The sequence below is a fragment of the Dendropsophus ebraccatus genome, chromosome 3 (genome assembly GCF_027789765.1).
Source record: "Dendropsophus ebraccatus isolate aDenEbr1 chromosome 3, aDenEbr1.pat, whole genome shotgun sequence".
In the NCBI taxonomy this organism is placed as follows: Eukaryota; Metazoa; Chordata; class Amphibia; order Anura; family Hylidae; genus Dendropsophus; species Dendropsophus ebraccatus.
Genome location: NC_091456.1, coordinates 72,272,598 through 72,298,852, shown reverse-complemented (window position 1 = coordinate 72,298,852; position 26,255 = coordinate 72,272,598). Strand labels below are relative to the sequence as shown.

General features: G+C 42.2%; 1 protein-coding gene across 1 annotated transcript in view; it reads right to left on the bottom strand.

The window, feature by feature from the left end:
* Positions 1-26,255, bottom strand: part of MOB3B (MOB kinase activator 3B) — a 67,195-nt gene that overhangs the window by 21,027 nt on the left and 19,913 nt on the right. Inside the window, exon 3 of the mRNA XM_069961985.1 lies at positions 7,039-7,241. Within this exon, the coding sequence (XP_069818086.1) occupies positions 7,039-7,241 (203 nt within the window). The remainder of the gene's footprint in view (positions 1-7,038; positions 7,242-26,255) is intronic.

Below are 26,255 nucleotides of genomic sequence, written 5' to 3'. Positions count from 1 at the left end.
GAAAACTCAGAAACTATTATAATTTTGCCCTTTTAGTTCTTCTCCTGTTTTTAGTTGGAAAAAAATGACCAAATGACTGACAGAAATACTATGTGTGAATATAGCCTAAGGGTTAGTTCACACGTACCAGATCGCAGCAGATTTCGCACTGACAGTTCCAAAGCGAAGTCTGCTGCAAATCCTGGTACTGTCATTTTGTATAGGTTTACAGCGGAATTTTCATTTCGATATATGTTAAGCCCCATTTCCCTTAACCCGCCACGGCTTAGTGAATACCTGTCTGCGCTCTGGCCTGCTTCTGTGGCTCCCAGCTACCTGACGTCCCGCTCAGCCAATCTGTGGCTGCGGCAGGACAGTGCACTGATTGGCTGAGCAGGATACCAGGGAGTCAGGAGCCACAGAAGCAGGCCGGAGCGCAGACAGGTAATACTGTAAACCTATACAAAATGACAATACCAGGAATCACATCGGATTTTGCCGCGATCCAGTATCTGTGATCCAGTGTGAACAAACATTAATGCCAGATCCTAATGAGCACACGTTATTCATACACAAGCAGTTAACACGGATTTCTGAATGGCACCTACCATTTCGGTATAGATTTAGCGACTTCCCGGATCTTATGGCATGACATAACAGTTGGTTCTATGTTTAACTTTTTCTTTTCTCAGCCCGAGCACAAATATCCCACTTCACGCTAATAATTCCCCAGACACACATCCCATAAACATTCTCACTAGCCGTCATCTGCTGGCCACTGATGATCCAATCTGTGCTGAAGGGATTTCTGATGTAGTGCTGGAGCATATGTTGTTTGTTTCCTCTTATTTATTTTAACACAGCAAATGACTGACCCACGCCATAAAAAAGCCACGGCTATTTTGTAAAGCTTCACACAACACAGTTACTCGAAAGCCCAATAACATTTAGTATCCATTATTTCAAACTCAATGACTCTGAAAGGAAACCAGCTGTGGGGAAAAACTGGTCCGCCACGCCTGCCCTAGACATACAGCTGGTTAGTCATTACAGCTCCAGATGTGAAACATAAACTGTAATTATCCCAATGACTAACCAGCATTTGTACACTAAATATAAGCTGTGTTCATCTGTTTGAAGGCTGTAGTTAAACATTGCATGTGCATTCTGCTGGTTAGACTGCCAGAGACATGCAAAATTGAGAGGTACGGTATAACTGCAGAAAAATGTTATACATTTACTGACCACACACACAGTGATTTTCCCAATGAATAAACACATGGCTTTCCTTACAACAAACTATATAGATAGGCTGTGTACATAGAGCTCATTCTAAATCGTGGGTCGACAGTAGCTTGAAGGTGCAAAAAAACCCCATGCCAATTCCATGGCATTTGTTAATGCGAAAATAAGAGTTTTTAGTACAAATAAGTTTCAAATGTTTGCTTATTAGGTCACTTTTTAAACAGTGTGCAGGGCTTCATGGCAAAGGGGCAGGGGGCAGTGGGTCCCAAAGCATTTACTATAATTGATGCCACTCTGACTCTGTACACACAATCTGTCCCCCCCCCCCCCCCCCCCCAAACCGCTTGTACCTTCAGATAGCTGCTTTCAATCCAAGATCTGTCCTGGGGTCCATTCGGCAGGGGATGCAGTTATTGTAAAAAAAAAAAAAACAACTTTCAAACTTGCAGCCCAACGGCCGTGGCCTAGAGTATCTGTGCTCTAACCTTGCACCACCCTTCCGTCCCTCCTTCCTACCCTCCTCATCATTAGGAATGCCACTGGCAGGATTTTTCCTATTCCTCTGCAGTGAACACAGTACAGGTGCCTTAAAGGGGTTATCCAGCGCTACGCAAAAATGGCTACTTTCTTCCAGAGACAGCCCCACTCTTGTCTCCAGTTTGGGTGGGGTTATGTAGCTCATTTCCATTTAAGTGAATGGAGCTTAATTGCAAACCACACCTGAACTGGAGACAAGAGTCATGCTGTCTCTGGCAGAATGCTGCCATGTTTTTTGCAGCACTGGATAACCCCTTTAAAGATCCAGCCCATGTTCAGTATTCACACAGCTGATGTGTTCTGTTCTGCAACCAAGGTCTTGCAATGAAGAAATAAAAGACAATACCTGGGCTGGCAGCATTGACCGTGGTTCAAAGGACTTCACCCAGAGGCAAAACTGGAAGAAAATTTATGAAGGAAAAAGACGTTCCAGCGCCAAGGTCTGGTAAAATCTGTGTTGCAAAAATCTTGTTAAAAATTAATACAAATAAGGTGAAAGCTCACCTTTACACTAGACGTGTTTCGGCCAGTGACCTTGATCACAGCATAAGTTAAAATAGAAAAGACACACCTTGGAATAATAGTGGAAGACCACTTTTCCTCCCCCTTCCCCCCCTTCTTTCTCAAGGCCTTTCAACTTGTTTGTATCCATTTTAACAAGATTTTTGCACTAAAAAAGCTGGAATTGTTACTGGACCTTGGTGCTGGAGTGTCCTTTTCCTTCCTAACTATTAGGCTATGTTCACACAACATATGAGACCGGCTGTTCCATGACCCCGGCCGGGTCACAAAACGGCCGGTCTCTGCCCGGATCATCCTTAAGTACCGGTCGGATGATCTTTCCGGCTGCAAAGCTCTGATGCGGGCGCATCAGTGCGTGCCCGCGTCAGAGCTTCCCATAACACACAGTGAAGCGAGCGGCCGTAGCCGCTCGTTTCACTGTGTGAACTGACAGGGTTTCCTACGGCCGCAATTCATTGAATTGTGGCCACAGAAAACTGATATGTCAGTTATATGCGGCCCCTCATGGGATCCCGGCCGAAGCGTTCACGATGTGTATACGATCCGGCCGGGATCCCATTGACAATAAGGCATTGTTGCCGATGGCAGCAACGGCCGTACTTTTACGTAGTGTGAACAAAGCCTTATAATGGGTGGCCCTGTGGGTCTCCAGGCTTCTGGGGGGAGACCGTTGCATGGGGTAGCAGGTGGGTGTTTTTTTTAATATTATTATTTTCAATCAGTTCTGAACGGGAGTAATGCCTAATTACTGTGACCAATAGCGTGTACATTACTGATTCAATGCAGGATGGGACAGGATGAGGTTGAGTGGGGGCCCTAGTCTAATACTTGCCCTGGGGCCATGGGAATCAAGTTACGGCCCTGCCAAGAAGGTCTTACAAACATCTCTTTGAGATAACTGTGGCCGCAATACCTTTTGTGCCAATCTGAACATCATATTATTCTGTCTCTTGCCTTACATATAATGTAGAATGTTAATCATTTACACATTATGCTTTAGTAATGATAGGCTTACTGTAATATATTTTCAAGTGTTTAAAAAGCAGCCATTTATCTTATTCCGACAGTATCTGCTAAAAGACGTTGTGTCCTTGACCCCGTGGTATCCAATGCTGAGCTGCACAGCCGCATATTACACATTATAATACATCACTGCACAGGAGACAAAATTAAAAGACACCTTTTCAAGATACATCGACCTCATTTCTAGTAATAAGAGCTGCGGCTCTTCCTAGTCTGTACCTGTGCCATGAAATGAAAGCATGTCACCGAGCACATCTTTCCCAAAAACACATTATCAAACATTTCCAATATTATACGCTAGTCACTTCTAGTCAGAACAGCTCTGCCTATTTACTGAGGTATGACCTGCATACTGAGAGCGGAGCTTGGTGTAACACTATCTGCAAACAGCGGCTGATGAGAAGACATGAAAGAGGATGAAGACACGACAACACCGATGACTAGAGGCGCTGTCCTACACCTGGGACTGAACTTCTCTCATTAATAATTATGTACTACTCAGCTTTATGACTGATTAAGCTATCACCTGTCACATCCCTAGCCTCGGGAGGAAGCTAATGATGAGACAATGCTTTTCACACATTCTCATGTCTGAAACAAGGACTTTACACAATCTCCTTTCATGTTAGGGAACTCATTTCCAGAGGTGTCCATCATCCAATATTTATTTTGGTTTCTGCATTCACATTTGTAACGAATTGCTAAAAAAAGCACAAAACAAGCTGCTTAGTTTATTGGAAAGGGATAATGCCCAGAGCTCGTGGTCCTGCAAGGAGGCCTTTAATGGGGTTGTTAGTAAACCAGGTAGATGGTATTGATGATTGTAATGTGTCTGTGTGTTGTGACCGCACAATAATGACTGCATGGAAAATTGCCTAATGCTGCATATCTGTTCTAATTTCCCCTGTGTGGATGACATCCTCAATTAAAGCTGCAAGGAATCTTTGGAGACAATGGATTTCTGGGTCCGTTCATGTTAGGAGGCAATTAACAAACCAGACGATCAAACTAAATGACCTATATTAACCAGAGGCTGGTACAGTTTAAGGATATACACAGACTCTTTGTGTAACAGGTGCGTAGAAATACAGTACATTAGACATATAACTTTCATGTAAGAAATTCCACTGAGAAATAGAAGCAAAGCTGTTGTCCAAACAAGGCTCTAGGGATATGTTCACATGTAGTTTCTGGACCTCAAATGAATGTTATGAGAAAACATCTGTCAATTCAAAAGTAGTTCAGTTTTACAGCTATAATTGTAACAGCTATAGCATTAAAAAAAATGTAACAAAAGATAAAAAAAAATCTGCTTACCCCTGCTTAGATCACAGGCAAGAATCATGTTGTCAGTGGTGTTGAGTGGGCTTGCTGAAATGTTCTGGTCCAGCAATGTTGCCGAACTCAAACAATTCAGCAAGTCCACTCGGCTAATGCTTCACAGGGTAGTTATTTTTGGCTAGTTAAAGCCACAAAAATATTGTGCAAATACCAACTGGTTTCGGACAACAATCCACAATCTGTCAATGATTAAGGACTGTTGTCCGAAAGAGGTCTTTTTTTTATACCACGGAAATTGTGCATGATTTGCACATTCTGAAATTTAGGGCCTGTTCACACGGATTAATAGTGGAGGAATTTTTAAGCAAAGCCCACTTGAAATTCCGCCTGTCCTATTGATTCAATGGGATTTCTCACGCACTCCCGCTCCCCACCCAAAGAATTGACATGTCAATTCTTTGGGCTTCTTTTTTATTTTTAATGTGTTCCCAGCCCATATATAAAAAAAAACTATGCAAAGAAAGAAAATTTGAGACTCATATTGCTTGTAAAGAGTCTCAAAATAGAGTAACTTTGAAACTAGGGATAAAAAGCATCCAGAATTGCTTTACTCTTCAATAAGATGTGGACCAAAGCAGGTGCCAGAGTTTTTCTTTTTTAAGTTGCGCATAAGACACCTCTACAGTCAGGTGCAGAGGCACAGCTTCTTGCTACATATACCAGGTAGAGGCTGAATTGATTAGTGATTTTTCTTTTACTTGGACTTTCATGATCAGAACCATAAAGCAGAAACTCTTTCAGCTCTAGGGTATAAACCCACACACCGTATATGCAGCGTATTTACTGCTGCGATACGCAGCAAATACGCAACAAATACGCAGCAGTTTAGATCTAAATAACTGAACACAGCATCAAATCTAAACTATCAAATCTGCTGCGTATTTGTTGCGTATCTGCTGCGTATACGGTGTGTGGGTTTGTACCCTTAGGGTATAAACCCACACACCGTATACGCAGCGTATTTACTGCTGCGATATGCAGCAGATTAGATCTAAATAACTGAACACAGCATCAAATCTAAACCATCAAATCTGCTGCGTATTTGTTGCGTATCTGCTGCGTATACGGTGTGTGGGTTTGTACCCTAAAACTGGAAAACTGCAATGATCAATAAACTATGAGGTTAGATAGTCCCTCTGCTAGTCAGTTCTGTAGCAGCTCTTAGGACAAATTTTTATGTTGTTGATTTGTTGCTGGAATTGTCTGAATGTTTTCAATTCTTCTGAAAAATCATTTAGATTACTGAAAATTATTTAGTCGCAGAAATGTCTGCAATCTGAGTGGAAAATGTTGCATACTGTAAGGGCCTGCTAGAGATGCATTGCTAGAGATGCTCATTCGGCATATAATTGGCCTGTGTAAAGGCCCTATTACATTAAGCGATTATCAGCCATACTCGGGCAATTATCGGCCATTACGGGCAATTATTGCTCTGTGTAATAAAAGGCAACGATAGGCCAACATACACGATGTCGGCTAATCGTTGTCCTTTAACGTCTTTCAACATGTTGAAAGAAGAAAGACAAAGATAGCAACGATCTGCTGCCATCGCAATAAGAGCAGCGGCAGCAGACGGCTATCTCCTATGGGCTGCCTGGACAATCTAATGATTGTACGGGGGCACACATACTTACCTGCTCGTTGTTGGCGCATGTAATAGTGCCGGCAACGAGTGGGGAACGAGGAGCAAGCGAGCGCTGACCTGATAGGTCGGCGCACGCTTGCTCCCTCTGATCGCTCTATCTAAGGGCGCCTTTACACAGAGATTTATCTGACAGATTAAACAGGAAACAAACCAGGAACAGACTTTAAACAGGAAACAGTTCATAAAAGTAAAGACTGAGATTTCTCCTCTTTTCAAATCTATTCCTGGCCTTGGTTTTAAAAAAGTCAGATAAATCTCTCTGTGTAAATGCACCCTTAAAGGAGTCAATGGCTGCTTCATGCAAAAAGGTTTTCTGCCCTAAAGGTAGGATTCTAGGAGGAAGTAGCTCCTTACATACAGCTCCTCATGAAGCACTGTATGGCACAACAAGCTGTCCATGAATGCACGAGAGCCTAGAATACTGATACTCATGTTGATCAAACTCACAGTCTACAAAATTAACAAGAAAATATTATCATCAGGACCAGAAGAGAGCAAGGGCAGAAAGCACTTCATACACAGGTCAGTGATTTACAAGAATACTCCAAAAGATCTTGAATAATTCTTCTGCTACAGTGTCTTCTCTTGGCAATAAAATCTAACATCTTAAACCAAAAACATCACCTGGAACATTTGCTGATTCGATATTAAGTAAAAAATGGTCTTAATGGTGACTTTTTGTGGCTTGTACTCTCCATATTTTAGAAAGCTGTATAAAACAATAAAAGGATTTATTTTCGGCTTACCAGTGGTTCTAGCTCCTTGCGATCTATGAGGTTCAGTTCTGTAACAAAGTAGTAAAAGTGCTTGTAGCAGGTATTAACATGTGCTTCTGCTCCCATGATTATTATACGGTCAAAGTGATGTATATACACATGGACAAACACACGGAACAGTCTGCACAGGATTTTCTTGCAGATCTGAAGAAAGTTCTTTGGGAAAGGGACTCCTGTCAAGAAAAACAGATAAAGTGAAAGGTTAGTATGATGGAATCAATAATCAACCTTATAAACTATTACTATTAGATTACTGGACATATAGTATATTGTGACCTGCACAATGTATATATGTATTGCAGTTTGCTTTTATTCCACAAATTAAGAAACTAAGCTGAACATGGGCTTCAAGTGGTAAGGGACAACCATCACCAAATCCCCATGGGTCCCATTCCTGAGACTTCCAAGAGGGATTCTGCAAGGAGAAAATGCCATCTGATGTTTATTTGCCCTTTCAGTTATCTGATCTAGATAACCCCTCGATAGCCGCCTGGTCCTCCGCTTATTATTGCTGATTCAGCTCCTAAAAACCCCAGTAACCAGCTTATTACTGTGCTTACTGCTGAGAGATGCAAGGTTTCCAACATCCTCTTTAACGTCTTATGAATAACTGATTATAAAAAATCACAAATGTCTTAATATATTTATGGAAATGCACCATGCTGCCCCCTTTAGAGACCATGTCCCAATGCCATGCCCTAAACTTCATGCCCTTAAAGGGGTAGTGCGGCGCTAAGAAATTATTTACAAAATAACACACATTACAAAAATTATACAACTTTGTAATGTATGTTATGTATGTGAATCGCCCCCTTCCCCATGTTCCCCCACTCCCGCACGTGGACCTGGAAGTGTAGTGTACCATACATACCTGACGCAGTCGTCCCCGATCTTCTGTCAACTATGTAATCTTCGGGAGGCCGGCCGAATCGCTGCAGCCGTCCCTGATGCCGCCCCCCCCTCTGCCGCGTCATCGGCTGCTCAGCCACAATTGGCTGAGCATAACTGTGCTCAGCCAATCGCGGCTGAGCAGCTGATGACGGGGACGACGCGCGCCAGGTATGTATGGTACACTACACTTCCGGGTCCACGTGCGGGGGTGGGGGAACACAGGGAAGGGGGCGATTCAAATACATAATATACATTACAAAGTTGTATAACTTTGTAATGTGTGTTATTTTGTGAATAATTTCTTAGCGCCGCACTACCCCTTTAAATCACACAGATCCCAAAAGTAAAATGGGTTGCCTCGTATAAAAAAAAAATAATAATTGGGCATCATGTAAGGGCATGTTCAATGGCTAATAACTGTGTGGGTTTTGATATGAACACAGCATCAAAAACTACTTATTAAAAACGAAAAGAAAAAAAACAACTCCCGTTGACTTCAGTAGGGGAACCTTTCCAACCGATTATGCTTTGAAACTTACTGAAATCACTGAGGTTCGGGGCTGCCCCCACCTGGCACTGACTGAAGCTTAGCCACAGCACAGTACTGTACACAGACATGGTTTTGTATGTTTTGGTGCATGTGAAGTGAAAATGTAAATTACAAAATGGACACAATGGACAAGCTATCTGTTACAAAGGGTTGACAGCCTTAGAGGGGATCGGCAATTGGCCAAGTGATAAAAATAAATAAATTATTACATGCTGTCCATTCTAATAAAATGTAATACAATTATATATTTGATCTGTGGTTCTCCTGTATAAAAAAACAGTGCAGTGGCTAATATACTCCAGAACAGGGCAGCCCTCCTCTATGACTTCTGTATCTTCTATCAGGGCATACAGAAAGGGCTTGAAGTTGTGTGACAGCCTGTTAAATATAGAATCCTGAAAAGCGCCATTGCTTGCCTTTCAGCATTTAACGTGTTTTCCATTTCGATCTTTCTGCTGCATAAAATATAGCTGAAATAAAATGCAGTAATGATATGGAAAGAAATCGACAAGGTGCAAGCTTACCACACAGTTGTGTATTCAGAAGAGATCAATACAGAATTGCTAGTTTGTCAGAGCATAACTTGGTGACATATAAAATGACCCTGTGAGAGTAATGAGCTAAGAGAACTTATAGGATTTCCAATGTTATAACTAAAATGATAAAGTCAGCAGAAAAACAGGAGCAAAAAGAAACAAGACATGTTCCAACGCAGCCATTACTTCCTGTGACTTGGTCTATAAATCATAGAAGAGTTCAATTCAAACTTGCTTAGAATGGAACTGAATAATGCTGAATATAGAAAGGAGACACACCAGTAAACCCATATCCTTTAAATTAGAAGTGTCTACGCAAAAATATTAGAAGCCAATCTGTTTTTTATGTTTTCTTTTTCAAATGACGCAAAAAAAAAAATAATATATCTATTTTATTTTATTCATTCAGCTATGTTAGTGCTTTGTAGTTTTGTATTTATCATTTAGCATCTTGCTTGCCCAGCCTGTAATGTGGCATCTGACAGCAAATGTGACTTGCTGAGCGGTAATAACAATAATTGCTATTATGATTTTCTATAATTACTACTTCTATGCACTAGAGCCACTGTGACAGGGAAAGTTTACGTTTAGGGTAGCTTCACACGTACCGCATCGCTGCATATTTAACGCTGCGTATTTATCGCTGCCTGTTTGGTGCGATTTTTACATGTGACTTTGGATTTTCACATGATTTTCACCACAAAATTGCAGATTATGGGCTAAGGCTGGCACAAAAAAAGAAAAAAGTACTCACCTGCCCAGATCCCCCATTACATTTGCCCAACAATGCCTCCCTGATTTTAGCAATATGTGAAGAGGAAATGAAAGCTTAGGCTCACTGTTTGGGTTGGCATACTCTGGTCTGTAACTGGACATTGCTATTTGTATTTGTTTTTATTTTGGACTGTGCATGTAACTACCCTTTTACATCACCTGATGTGCAGGAACGTGTGTGCCTCTACATGGCACCAATAACTGAGCGGCCGGGCCACACAAATGGTTGCTGTATTGTTCGTACTGTCATTTAAATGCATTGTTATTGGCCACACATCTCCTGCTTAGACAGAGAAAGGTGCAGCTGATAGCAATGATTTAAAGGCCCTTTTACATGGTCCCATTATAGTTAATGAGTGTTCCTAGGAGCATTAATTCCCCTGATAATCGGCCCAAGTAAAAGAGACAGCAATCCACTGGCAAACGCCTGTTCATTGGCTGATTTTATATCTTGTGCGCACGGTAAAATCATTGTTATTGGCTGCAAATCTTTCTGTCTAAACGGGGCATGTGCGGCCTTAACTAGCTACTAACAGACAATTTTTTTGTTACTTTTCAGATATATCAAGCATTTGCTTAAAGGGGTACTTCAGCAAAAAAAAAAGTTTTTCTTCTACATTAACGGGTGTAAGAAACCCCTGTAATTGCTTGGTGAACTTTTACTATGGTTTTTTCATTTTTGTGTTGTAGCAAAATTCATCATATGTTACAGAGGACCTGTCACCCCGGGGTGACAGGCTCCCGACCCCCAGCTAGATCCTCTTATACTGACCTCATCCCGCCGAGTCCCGCTCCCAGAGCCGGACCCGGGAAGGAGATATCCTGGTCAGAAGTGGGCGCGCGCGCTGTGGAGAGAGGTCCGGCGTCCATAGAGAATGAATGGAGCCGTGCGCGCACTGCAGAGATGCGTCCAGCTCCATTCATTCTCTATGGACGCCGGACCTATCTCCACAGCACGCGCGCCGGCTTCTGACCGGGACCGGCTCCGGGAGCGGGACTCAGCGGGATGAGGTCAGTATAAAGGGATCTAGCTGGGGGTCGGGAGCCTGTCACCCCGACACGGGGGGTGACAGGTCTCCTGCAACAATATAACAATATATTTAAACTGACATAAAGAATGCTATTGTTTGAAAATGGGGAAAACAGATGTCCCAAAGTCACAAATACCCTCCACTAGGTCACTTATGTGGAGGGGTCAGAGTGGTTTTATGGCTTGGCGGCATTTCAGTGTAGTCTGGCCTTTTAAGGGTATATTCACACGGGCGGGCTCGCAGCGAGATTCTCGCTGCGAGCCCGGCAGGTCCTGGCAGTTCCCATAAACTACATACTTGCTGCGGTCTAAACGACCGCAGCGAGTATGTAATTATACTGCGCTTAACCCCTTCTACTCCCCCCGGCTCCCCCGCTGTAAGCAGCATACATTACCTGTCCTTGCTGCACGGGTCCGGCGTCCTGCTCTCCCGTCCGGCCAATTAGTGTGTTGCCCAGCCGCAGCCACTGATTGGCCGGGCGGGAGAGCAGGACGCCGGACCCGTGCAGCAAGGACAGGTAATGTATGCTGCTTACATCGGGGGAGCCGGCGGGATTAGAAGGGGTTAAGCGCGGTATAATTACATACTCGCTGCGGTCGTTTAGACCGCAGCAAGTATGTAGTTTATGGGAACTGCCAGGACCTGCCGGGCTCGCAGCGAGAATCTCGCTGCGAGCCCGCCTGTGTGAATATACCCTAAAGGTGGTCTGTTATCTTAAAATAATCAAAAATGTACATACTATAACAGTTCTTCTAAATCTGTTAGGCTGACCTAAGGTGATGAGGTTTAGGTAAAATCCAAGATACCAATTATAACAAATGACCCCGCTCTATAGGTATTTGCCCCTGAAATAATAATTTTGGTCATTATTTGACATTATATTTGTGTTAGTCTGGTAAAAAATAAAATAAAGAAATCGAGTATGTATTGATTGCTCTACATTAGGTCATTGCCCCTGTCGAGCAAGAGAAGCCAAATAAGGTGAATAAGACAAGGGTGCTACAATAACATATTAAAACAAATGCTTGGACGCTCTGTGCTTAGCGTGTGCCTGGAAAAATAAAGAAGCAGGTTAATCTGAGATTATGCATTTGTATGGCTTCTTAATGCTCCAAATCACACAGAGCAAGAATGCAATTTGCTGTCTAAAAATGTCTGTGAATAGCTAAAATCAGTAATGATTTTCAGTATGTAAGGCCAGGGATCCAATATTCCATTTTTATTTTATTTTTTTAAATCATCATCATCATCATCATCATCATCATCATTATTATTATTATTATTATTATTATTATTATTAAAACGGTTGTTTTTAAATCAAATGGTGACAGATACAAATTTGTAATTTACTTCTACCGACAGTTCCTGACAAGGACAGAGGTGGCAGCAGAGAGCACTGTGTAAGACTGGAAAGAATACACCACTTCCTGCAGGACATACAGCAGCTGATAAGTACTGAAAGACTGGAAATTTTTTTTAAATGGAAGTAATTTACAAATCTATATAACTTTTGAGTTAATTTATCGTTATTTTCCTCCCGAGTGCCACTTTAATATTAACAGGGAAGGGATTGTGATGTAAGGCTGGGATATCACTCTCTCTGTACGAAGCCTCCGTTAAAGATGCAATTTGGAACCCACAAATGGAGCCAAATGAACGGCTGTGCCAACAGACATAAACGGAGCCTGACATACCCTGATGACTTTAATGGGGTCCGTCATTTTACAGGAGTGTAACAGAAGAAAAAAATGCAGCTTTTTTTGTGCCATAACTTCTAGAACCTCCACCCAGTGTCAGGGATCTGGTCAACGAACTGTAACTAGGGCTGAAAATGAAGCTAGGTCTTCTTTTCAGAGCTAATTAGATGAAATTTTATGCAAACAGGTGTAACCGCCAATGAAGGAACAGGTCACTCACAGGTCCTATTCACACGTTACTTTTGCATAAGTATTTGCAGAGATCACAGGAAAATATTTAGCTGCAGCAAAGACATGTGCAAACACGGCCTTAGGGTAAATTCACATGGACGGATCCGCAGATTTTACGTTGTGAAATTGCAGCTAAATCTGCTGTGGATCCTATGCCGATTACTTTCAATGAGGATACATACTCGCAGCAGAATTTACATCCCGCTGCTAGTATGTACATGACAGCATAATTGACCCCCCGCTGGCCAGAGCATACTTTACCTCCTCCCCGCTTCACGTCCCGTTCAGCCAATCAGTGGCTGCGGCGGGGCTGCACACTGATTGGCTGAGCAGGATGTCAAGCCAAGAACCCCCTAAGCAAGCCGGAGCGCGGAGCAGGTAATGTATGCTCCGGCCGGCGGGGGGTTAATGGCGCTGTCACGTACATACTTACAGTGGGTTGTAAATCCCACTGCGAGTATGTATCCTCATTGAAAGTCACTAGCATAAGATTAGCAGCGTAAAATCCGCTGCGGATCCGTCCGTGTGAATTAACCCTCATGCTACAACATCACTATTGCTGCCACTGGAGTTTTTGAGTAACTATGCTGCCATATGTGCAGATTTACAACTAGTAAATTCTTGTATTCCCTATCAAATAATCCCGGAACATCTTTCAATTACCATTCCTCCTATTCTTACTAGTAATGGATGACTAGCCAACCAGTTGGAGACGGGATATAATTGAAGCTGACAGTACAGGGGACATGCACCCAACTGGTAACAACCTGTTGACCATTTAGTCATACATTTCTAGTAAGCTTTTACAATCGTTTTTTTTATCCATTTTTGCAAAAAAACAACTGATGCATTTGTGTGCATTCAATTTTCCATTGTCTTCCATTATAAAAAAAAAAGTGGTAAAAAAAGGCATCTTTTTTTTAACATACAAAAAAATAAGGTCAGCTACGTGTGTACGTTAAAAAATGTATGCATTTTGATCACTTTTTTTATATTGTCAATGGAAAAATGGATCAAAACGGATGCATACAAATGCATCCGTTTTTATGCAAAAACGGATTGCAAAAACGTAGTGTGAACCCAGCCAAAGAATAAAGCTGGCCATACACTTTTAATGACTGTTAGACAACAGTTATGTATCCTGAAACCCAGCCCCCACACATCATAAACACGAATGCTTGGCATGGCTAAACGTTCATGTGTTGTCTATGGTAAAGCGACTGGCTTATTCCTCCCAGAACAAAAGACCCTTCTCTCCACTGACATCTGTTGGGAGGTCTGCTGGGCCACACGAATGATCGCTGTATTGTTTGTGTGGCTATTTAAATGTATTGCTGTAGGCCGCACATCCCCTGCTTACACAGAGTTTTGTGTGGCTAGTAACGAAAAGATGCGATCAGCTGTCAGGCCGGCGTTTTCTGCTCCTCGGCTGATAGCTGACACTTTTACACCGGGCAACTATTGGCCAAAGGAGCGATAATCGTCTGATGTAAAGGGGCCTTTAGAGTAACCATCTGGACACATTAGCATTAGAATGGCAAACACAGACCTATAAGAAAAGTTGTTTTAAAATTGTTAATTCATGTTCAAAAATGGAGTATATACTAAACCAGATAGGTTAGAAGAGGCCACTGGTCCTCTGTAAGGTAAAACCGGGCGCCCGGTTCCCTTTAAATCTGCACATTATGGAAAGGACGTTAGGTAGGTTATATCTTGTTTGCTACTTGTGATATTGCTATGAACAATGAGACAGATTGATAAATCTCACTGATGATTGTAAGTTACTAAACACCCCTGCATAGCAGTTCATCTCCTTCAGAAGGAGCATGCCCACTGGAGAAGCCATGCCACCCAGGACTCTAGTGATCTCTGCATGGCTGCTGGTCTTACATGTTGGTAGATGAGGAGCTAGTGGCAGGATGTCTGGCATGCACACACCATGTGTAGGCCAGAGAATGTGCACATGTTGGGTAATGGTGCATTAACTGCTTCATTCCAAACCTGGAGGCAGACAAGCCTGGACACTGCACTGCATGGTAACAGCCCTAAAGAATTCAATTGTACTAGTCATGAAGCTGTAAAAAACAAAAATAGAATCTTAACAGTCTACTAGTTGTATAAAGTCCCTATCCGTATACACATATATAGTGTTTTTATTCTGTGTCTCTTCCTTGGCTTACACCGTAATACCCTAGAGATCTAGGTGCTTTCTCCTAGTGTCTTTGCTGACAGTATCATCTGTCGATGTCTTTACTTCTGTACGGTATTTCCTAGGTTAGCAGATGGTTCTACAATAGCCATTTAATGGAATCATGGAGGTATTTAGAAGATTTTTATGAATGCTTCCATATTCTGTTGTTTACAGTTGCTTACAAGATGTCACATGATGTACTCATAAGCTTACTGACTATATACTGAATAGGCCTTCTATTACAGCATGTCATTTTGATTCAGCCCCAGGGGGAAGGGAGGTTAAGTGTGCATTTCCACTTACTTTCCATGATACTTAAAGGAGAAGTCCGGTGAAAATTGTATTGCCCCCCCCAAAAAAAAAAAAAAGTTATACAAATCCCCAATATACACTTATTATGGGAAATGCTTATAAAGTGCTTTTTTTCCTTGCACTTAACACTGCATCAAGGCTTCACTTCCTGGATGAAATGGTGATGTCACGACCCGACTCCCAGAGCTGTGCGGGCTGTGGCTGCTGGAGAGGATGATGGCAGGGGGACACAGGAAACTGGAGGGACACTGAGCATCCCTCTGCCATTATCCTCTCCAGCAGCCACAGCCCGCACAGCTCTGGGAGTCGTCTCGTGACATCACGGCTCTCCCCCTGCCTCGTATGTGGGATTAAACAGCGTTTTACAGGGACATGAAGCTACCGAGCCAGCAACCCTCCAACATGATAGGAGACCTGTCTGCGAGGTCTGTGCATCATCCCTTGAAGCCTAATCTGAACCATGATCATTGACATATGGCAACAAGTTATCATGATACATTTATATACTGTGTTTCCAGCTGTGCAGGCATATTGCTGTATTTCCAAAATCTGAAATAAAATATAATACTCCTATTGAGACTTAGTAACAAATAACTGGAGCCTAATAATTTCATCTGAAATATCTAAAAATGCAGCACTATGAAACATAGAAGGAAGCACTAACAATAGACAGATGTATAGACATCAATCATGTACATACTATTATTTTCTCAATCAAGTGAATGTAGGGCTGTTACACAATTATTTTTGTAACCCAATGGGACCACATTGCACAAGGCACAACAAAAACATCACTATATATGAGCCAAGTAAGCAAGACATACGAGAAGTGAGATACCTACATGCAAAAAAACCATACCAACTACAATGAGAGACCTAGCTCTGATCTGAAAAGACTTTGCCATTGCTCACCTATTTCTATAACTCCATTCACACTGAGACTGTGTGTAACATTCACTAACCCTGGTGGCTGCCAGATGCCCCACATAGACAGAACAACCCTGGCTACAGACCAGCTAATAAAGTACACACCTGGCACACTAGCTGGGGAAAATTCACTTAAAGTTGTACAATATGATGGAGTTTGCCAAGAAGTTAAATCCTTGTAGGCATGTTGACCTTACTTTGTAGGAGTAATTTCATCAATGCGCACTGTGGAGTGAGGTACAATGCACAAGAAAATGGAAGAATAAGTCCCTGAACATCAGTGTGTCTGCTGTTTAGGCCACATCTAAACTGGTCTAAATAAATGTTACAGAATCAACCAAGAAAACGTAAAGTGTCCACATAGTACAAGACTGCTGTTGTACAGCACCTTTCTGTATGTAGCACTACCAGCATTTCAAGGGGACATTAAACTGCAAGTCTCTGCACCCCTTGTACAAGTTACACACAAGTGTATTACAGGCAGATGCTTATGTCCGTACTATGAATGTAAGTCCCAGCCTGGCAATATTTCTGATGAGCTGAACTTACAGCTGTCACGTCGGGTTATTAAACCTGCAGTCAGGCCAGGGATGAGCCTAATATCAAAGCAAAACTTTGCATGTAATATGTGAAACAGCTCTTAAGTTGTGCTGAAGAGAATTATGTGTGGCCTGTAAAAAAGAATAAAACTTATCCAGACTGAGCTGTCCATCAAGATCCTCAGTGTTTTTCCCTGTTTACAAGTAGTGCTCTTAATACACTGACATAGAAAGCGCAGGACAGCACAAGCCTGGCCAATGGATACAGGATATACTGTATAATGGTTGCCTCTGGGCCAAACAGGCTCAAACACTATTGCAAGCTTCATATCTACTGGATGGTAAAAGAAAATTGAATACACATGAACAAAACCAAATCTGATGGAATAAGACTTTGTGTCTTCAGTAGAGAAGTAGTACAGTAGGAGGAGTGTGACTATCAATTAAATAAACTTTTGACATGTCATAGAGACACATAAGAAATGTGGGGGCCGGGTGATGAGATCTCCACCAATTCCTAAAACCAGGGGGCAGATGAGCTCAGCAGCACGCTCTGCCCCTTCATTCCCATTCCAGACTGCTAATATGAGCAATCTATGGAATCCTAATGGACACCTATGGAACTATGGAAGTCTCATAGGCTTCCTTTATTAGATAGAATTCACAGGAGGGGGTGCACAAACAATATATTGTATATTGTTTGTGCACCCCCTCCTGTGAATTCTATGATATAATTGATGGGGTGCAGCTTAACACACTCCCCGAGTGGATATGTGTACTGTGTTTGTTCCTTTATAAGATAGACTGCTTGTAGTAGCTTTTTAGAGCGCAGATGAAGGGGCAGAGTGTGGGCTGCAATACCAGCAATTGGTGGGAGTCTCAGAACCCGGACCCCCACCGATCCACACTCCTGACAGAGGTTCATTTACATGATAGTTACACATTAAAGGAAATCTGTCAGCTACAATTCACAATTCAAACTGCAGGCACTGCTAGATAGCGGTTAGGATGAGGAGACCTCATATATATGCCTGTGCTTACATAACAGAGAAATTATTTTATTTTCCTGTGCAAGGCTTTCCCAAGCTCCTGAAGGGCTGCGAGCTGTAATGCCTCCTTACTATCTATAACATCTCTAGGATATATTAAAAGGATTTTTCGGTGTCAGTGCTCATTTAAGTTTAAGATCAGACAGACATTTATTTTTCAGGAAACTTAGAGACAAAGACTCATGTATCCAGTTGTAAACGAGAGGCTGTAGAGGTGGATGAGATGGCTGTGCCTCCATATGTCTTGGGTACAGATCTTTTAGAGTACTTGCCATTTTAACTTTAGAAATTTTCTACTCAATCAGTGGAATGAGCGTGGAGAGGTGCACATATTGCTGTGTCTATGTGAGCGAGACAGCCCCATAGACTTACATTATGTGGCTGTCTCAGTTACGTTACATGGAGCCAAGAGGGGAAGCACTACGAACTTTTGCTCTTGGTTCTCCTGAATGAGTCTGAACACTCAAACCATGACCGATCAAATTTTCTAATATATCGCTATGACATTTTTCGCAGTTTTCTAAATGACACTGCTCATTTAAAGGGGTTGTCTGGTGTAAACTGCTAACCATGTCAGCTTACCATGCTGACAGGTACCTACCCATCCAGCTCCACTGCAGCTGCTGATTCCCAGGCCGCCTGGTGTCATAAAATAACAATTTATATTGGACAACCCCCTTAAACTGGCCATATATACTGGATGCATGGGACTATTCACCATATAATGCCTTCTAACTCCAGCAAATGTCAGGGAGGATTAGGACTGGGCTGTTGGATTTCAGCTGCCCGATGCTTCTGTTCTCTGGGAGATAGGCTGTTATGTGTTCTATGGAATTAAACTGGATACATTAAGACAAACCGTCAAATGCTATAGCTTGAGCCCACCAATAAGACATTTAGTTTCTTGATGGGATATCCCTTTAAAGGGGCACTCCGGTGGAAAAAAAAATTTCAAATCAACTGGTGTCATAAAGTTACACAGATTCGTAAATTATTTCCATTTAAAAATATCATGTCTTCCAGTACTCATCAGTAGCTGTATGTTCTACAGGAAGAGATGTATTCTTTCCAGTCTGACACAGTGCTCTCTGCTGCCCCCTCTGTTCATGTCAGGAACTGTCCAAAGCAGTGAGGTTTTCTATGGGATTTGCTACTGCTCTGGATAGTTCCTGCCACAGACAGGGGTGGCAGCAGAGAGCATCCTGTCAGAATGGAAAAAAAAAACGCCCTTACTGCAGGGCAAACAGTAGCTGATAAGTACTGGAAGACTTAAGATTTTTAAATAGAAGTAATTTACAAATCTGTATAACTTTCTGACACCAGTTGATTTAAAAACTATTTTTTTTCCCACCGGAGTACCCCTTTAAGTCATTTTCATACAAACTGTGGCTGAATTTAAAAATGTTTCAAAGAAATGTTACTATATTTATGGATAGAAAACAAAAAAACTCAGGAAGATAGGGATTTTAACAAAGAGGTCTATAATGCATGGACTATTAAAAGCAGATGACAGAAAAAAAACTAATGATTAGAATGCTATCTGGTTTGCTGACTGCATTTGATGTGTGCGACCAGATCAGCAAGTATAAACTTGGTAGCATAATGAGGAAAACGCAACACATGTGTCATTACAAGTGCTGGAAGAATGAAAGGAACCTCACTTGGTTGTGTGGACGATAATTGGAGACATGCTGGGATTTGTAAAACAATGTCACACCGCTAAAGGAGAAATACTCAAGACAAAATAGAGACGGATGAGGCCATGAAGCTGCTGAAGTGGATCCTTTAATTCTCACTTTTGTAGCTGAAGCAGTGTGATGTTAAAGGGCTGCAGAGTCATCAAAACTCCAGCTATTTGTGTCTTTTCTTAGATGAATGTATTTTTGTACAGATTAAACGCAACAAGCGACACACCAATACTATAACGCTGATAAGAATAAAATAGCAAAGATCCATTTGGAAATGAACATGGGAATGTGGGATTTGTCATGCGCCTCCGCTGTCTTCCCCCAAAGAATTGACATGTCCATTCTTTGGGCGGGGAGCGGAGGCACACGAGAAATCCCACTGATTCAATGGGGCAGGTGGAATTTAAACGACATCTGCAGTGTGGTCTCCACTTGAAAGTCTGCCACTTTTGCTCAATGTGAACAAGTCCTTAGGGTTTATTTTTTAAGCAGCTTGGTTGTGCTTTTAAACTGACCTGAACCATACGATGAATACATTTTCTCATTTGTACAGTACTATAACAGCTTTATTATAAATACATAGAAGCAAAGTTTTACGTCCAGTAGCGAGTTCTATTGTTTCTGCACTGCTGTTTCTGATTCTACTCAAGAAATATTGGATGGCTAAGATAATGTTATCTAAGTTGTTCCAGAAGGCATCCTTGTTTGAAGTCCGTCCTTTATTTCTCCAACAGAAGCCGTACAAAGGCTGGCATGTCTAAAGAATCCTACTGACTGTCTAAACCTGATCTGGAAAAACAGTTGTGGTTATGAGCACAAACTCTGTGGTGGTAGGGCACACGCAAGTACAAAGCAAAGCTCTAAGCAGCTGGCTTCATACACAAGCAGGCAAATGGGCCTCCTGAGGACATAGCAGGAAGCACTTTTTGAATTAATGTATAACCCCTGAAAGAAAGCGAACAAAATAAGCAAATACCTGAAAACTGCACTTACATTTCCTTTATCTGTCTAAAGGCCCTATTACACGATTATCGGCCGTATTCGGCTGATATAGGCCGTTGTGGCAGATAATCGTCTTGTGTAATAGAAAATAATGATCAGCCGACGTGTTGGCTGATCATTGTTTTTCAACATGTTGAGTGATCAATGACCGCGATAGCAGCGATATGCCGCTGTCACTGTTATAGGAGCAACGGCAACAGACCACTGCTATCTTCTATGGGCTCCCTGGATGATCTAGCGATTACTCGGGCAGCCCCTTGGCTCTTACCCGCTCAATGCTGCCGCCGGCAGCTAGCGGGGAACGAGGAGCAAGCAATCGCTGATATGACAGGTCAGCACTCGCTTGCTCCTCTGAATCGCCCTGGGTAATAGGGGCTTTAAGGCTCCTATTAGAGGAAACGATTTTTAACTATTAGCGATTAACGATAAACGATTGCAAACAAGATTGTTTATCTTTATGCTGCGTTTGCATGGAGCGATAATTCGCCCAATCGATGATTAACGATTTCGAAGTAACAATGTGTTTTTTATAACGATCAGCGTTTAGACAGAACGATATATCGTTTGGAAAATTTGTTATTGTGATCATTTTAAAATCGCTTAAGCCTACCTCACACATAGGGTGAATCGGTGAAAGGCTGAAATCGGTCACCATAGTACATAGAATGATAGTGGTAAGTTACGATCGTTACATTACTATGATCGTTTACTCCACATAGCAAGAATGAACGATTTGGAATTACACTGAATGATTAGTAAACGAATGTGGAATTACAGGGAACAATTAACAATGATTTCAGGGTCAGAGCTAAATGAACGATCAACGACACACAAACGGTTTTTCCATCGTTGCCTTCAATTACACAAAACTATTATTGTTAAAATTTGAACGATATAACTATTTTCCACACAATAATCATATCAATAATGAATAATAAGCATCTGCCTGAGGCTGCTGGCTAAATGTATCTTAAGTATAAGGGCTAAAGGCCGTATTCCACGGCCCAACTCTGAGAATCTGCTGCCACCGCTCCTATTCCACGGGACAACGGCAGCAGATCGCTGCTATAAGAGTCGTCTGTCTTGCAACATGTTGAAAGAAAAATGACTTCAACGAGCAGTCGACATGAACGATGTTGGCTGATCATTGCCTCCTATTCCATGGGTCGATTATTGGCCGTAATGGCCGATAATCTTTCCGTGGTATAGGGCCTTAACATGCGTCAAGTGATTATAATCAGAAAAATTAGATTCTAATACTACAAAGCTTCTCTACAAAAGGAATAACGCTTACTCCTTGCTACTACAGATGGTGACTTTCCCTTCTGGAGAAAATTCTGGCTTGGCATTTTATCAGTCAGATTTCAAGGCTTTTTATGGGTCAAACATTGATTTAAAGCAGGGATGGGAACCTTTGTTCTCCCGGCTGTTGCAAAACTACAATTCCCAAAGCTTTGCTATTGCTGTCCAGGCACGATGGGAATAGTAGTTTCGCTACAGCTAAGGAGTCGAAGGTTCCCCATTCGTAACTCTAATAGGTGTCAGTAAGGAGCATAGTAAATATATGAAGAAGAAACTAAGGCCTCAATTATGCGATCCGTGCCGCGACCCCCACCATGATCCACGCAGCGATGACCGGAGGAGGATCGCGGCATGGATCTCTCAATAGAAGCGCAGCCCCCTGCCCGCAGAGATGACAGGAGCGCAGAAGACAACTACTCCGTACTAGGTCCTATTTTTTCACGGTGTGGATCGCAGTGGGGGGCGCGGCACAGGTTGAGTGAATGGCTGCATTTGTTTTAATGGTTCGGCAATGGCTAATTTTACAGGACGTATGAATGCAGCCTAACAGCAGGTTAGATGGTTTGTAAGCTGCTGTTACTGTATGCTCCCATAGGGCTGGGGACGCTGAGGATAAAAACTCCCGGCATATACTAAAGGTCTACAGCCCTCAGGATATGTTGGGCATTGTGAGAGTTGTAGTTTGACTAAAACCTTGTTATTCATAGAAAATTTGTGGACACAGATATGGAACTGGGTCAGTATACCATTTCTCACCAGTTCTTTAGTTCTACTGGTGGTTCCTAAATTCCCCAGACCAACATCGTATTTAAGCTATATAAAGGCCAGAAATAGTACTAAACCTTCTGTAGACGACACAACTCATACTGAAAAGTTACAGGAGATTGCAGGTAAGCTTTAGGCAGAGATGAATTAAACATTACTGTGCAATATCTTGTTAGTGACAACTCCTCTTTATGTGTAAACGCTTCGTAGTTGCTGGTATACATATCATATATCATATGTGTTATTTATACTTTTCTTTTCATTTGTATATTACATCTTTCACAGACTAATCTTTAAAATTCTCCATCCACACGAAGTACAGAACACAGGATAACAACGTGATAATGACGTCATAAGATGATAAATGAATAGTCGAGAGCTAGGATTTTTTTTACAGTAATTCTTACAGTACTTTCCCAGGCGATGGAAATGCTGTAGATTTTCTGCGGTGGGAAATCTGCAGCATTTGTGCATGTATAAGTGGTTAATCTCACCAAACTGTACGGCTTCTGGGACATTTGTTGCAGGACTAAGGCCTTCTTCACAAGTCCTGTGAAATTGTCTATGGTTGCGGATTCACAACCATGGACAATTTTAGGAGACACTGAATTCTATGCATCTATTCATATGATCTGTGCTGTGAAAAAATAGGACATGCTGCTATGCGGAGGCGGATTGCGGAAAACATCCCCCAACTGAAGTCTATAGGATCCGTGTTTTTCACAGATTCCATGGATGCCACATCTGTGGAATCCGTGAAAAACACAGATCCCATGTCACCTGATTTACATGTAGGCGGGTTGCAGGGGAGGGCTGCAGCTCCAAGACCCAGTGAAGTCTTCCCCGGCGGCGTGCTTGTATCCCCTGCCCCTAACTGTGGCAGACAACGTGAGCACACAGAGCGGGAAGACAGGCATCTTGCTCCTTTCTCCCCGCTGGCGTCTAAGTGTGTTCAGGATAGGGCCGGGGGCCAGGGGGGTGCACGCTGGCGACTCTGCTCCCAGGTGGAGGGTGCTGCGGGTGCCATGCTGTGTGACTTCACTACAGGGGAGACTGGGGGACCGGGGGAGGGCGTACACCGGTGTGTGCTCCCAGGTGCAGCCCGGAGTCCTTTTTAAACCGTTTAAACTGTTGAAACTTATGCTGCGATTATACTGAGCGGTAATTTGCCTAATCAAGCGATTAACGATTTCCAAATAACAATGTGGTTTTTTAAACGATCAGCGTTTAGATGGAACGATATATCGTTTGGAAAAATCGTTATTGCGATCGTTTTAAGATCTCTTAAACCTATCTCACACATAGGGTTAATCGGTGAAAGACTTTACTCAAAGCAATCTGTGAATTTTCAGTGTACGACCAACAATGATTTGAGAACTTGTTGAAAGATCAAGATGAACGATTTATCTCTCGTCGCTTGATCGTTTGCTGTGTTTATCCGAGCCAAATATCGCTCAAATGCGATCGTTATCGCGCAAATTCGAACGATAATCGTTTCTTGTAAATGTCTTTTAATTCCGTTTAAACTTAGAAACTAGCACTACACAATTTCCACGGGTCAGTGAAGAAAATGGACACGGATCTAACAATGGATGCAAACACGGACAGTTTTCCACAGATCACGAATCTAGCTAGCAGACTAAAATTAGGATCCTTGAAAAACACTGAACGTGTGAATGAGGCCTAAGGCTGTGGTTTTGAAGGCGGATTATGGTTTGTTAATGCCTCTGGGACGCCCACAATCACAAGAACAGGGGCCCTATGTGAATTTGGCTAGCCTTTTAGCATTGCATTGAGCAGGTTGGGGAAAGCCTCACACAGACAGGTTGCTAGTGATTTCTATGTTTAATTACAGATTTCATGGTGATTTTTCTTTAGAAAGCAATGGCTATGAAAATCACTTAGAGATCTCTCAAAAATCGCTTACTGTGTGTTTGATTATTTTACAGAAAAATAGATGTATAACAAAAGACCTGGCTGTAGCCCTAGCTTAAAGGGGTTATCCAGCAAAAAAACATGTATAGATTTGTAATTTACTTCTATTTAAAAATCTCACGTTTCCCCATAATTAACAGCTGCTGCATGTCCTGCAGGAAGTGGTGGACTCATTTCAGTATTAGGCCATTTTAACATAACATAAGTTTCCTATTAATAACAGCCGTTGTTGCCGATTGTGCTGCCACCTATGGAATCTTGGACGTATGTGTATACACATACGGCTGGGATCGCTAGTGGTCACACAAAGAACTGACATGTTAGTTTTGAATAGCAGCCTCAAAAACCTGACAGGTCACACAATGGAGAGTGCGGCATTGTGTTCAATGGTGAATAGGGATGTGGGCGCACACGGATGCACCCGAATCCCTATTCAGCACAAATGAAGGGATGATCTTCACTAACACTGGCCGTTCTGTGACCCGATGTTTGAACAAGGCCTTACACAGTACTCTCTGCTGACATCTCTGTGCGAGACAGGAACTGTCCAGAGCAGGAAAGGTTCTACGGGGTTTGCAGGTACTCTGGACAGTTCCTGTCTCAGACAGAGATGTCAGCAGAGAGCACTGTGTCACACTGGAAAGAATCTACCACTTTCTGCAGGACATACAGCAGCTAATAAGTATGGGAAGAATGGAGATTTTTAAATAGAAGTAAATTTCAAATCTATATAACTTTCTAAAACTAATTGATTTGAAAGAAAAGGATTTTCACTGGACAACCCCCTTAACTCATCAACTCCTCATTTCTGTTCTTGGTTTTCTAGGGATTTCTTTTCTAGGTGCTGCCTTGCACAGATGTGCAAACATTGTTGCCCTAAAGGTGTAATTCCATTTGCAGAGCATTCCGTCTTTATTATATGTTAATGGCTAGTCTTATATAAAGCACTTTAGGAAATTACACCGCCATTTCATGCTGTGTCCTGTGGATTTGTTTCCACTTTATTTCACCAACTGCCATGAACTTGATGACATGTTTTAGTCGTGATCTGCTCCTAACCTCTCTCTATAGAAAGGGAATGCAACAAGAGGAAACCTATTACAAGGGCTTCCTCTACACACATACCTCATCACACCATATTACTACTGATATAATAGGTACCATTAGCCCCAATTTACCCACATTATGTAGTCATTTTAATGGCATTCAAGCCCATATGATTATAACCTGGGGCCTGGCAGAGTCACATCTTATATCCGCCCACATCCTTCATTCTGTGGTTGGAACAGCTTAAGGCTAATGGTGTTAAATGCCAATTTCTACTGCTTGTTACCTATAAAACAACTGCATATTCTGCTGCTACTGTACAATACAGACTATGATTTATTTTATTCAGCTCATTCGTCCATTTCTACAGCACTGGATGTTTAGTGAGTAGTATTGTTACTGGTCAGCAGTTATTACTCTGCCTTATACACACAATGGGGGAGATTTATCAAACGTGGTGCAAAGTGACACTGGCCTAGTTGCCCCTAGCAACCAATGAGCTTCCACCTTTCATTTTCCAAAGAATCTGTAAGGAATGAAAGGTGGAATCTGATTGGTTGCTAGGGGCAACTGAGCCAGTTTCACTTTACACCATGTTTGATAAGTCTCCCCCTATATAGGGAGAAGGCTAGAGTCAGGTAAACCATCTGAATGTTTAGTTAGAACTAGGGATGGTCCGAACCTGCCAAGGTTTGGGTTCGTATGAACCCGAACGCTCGG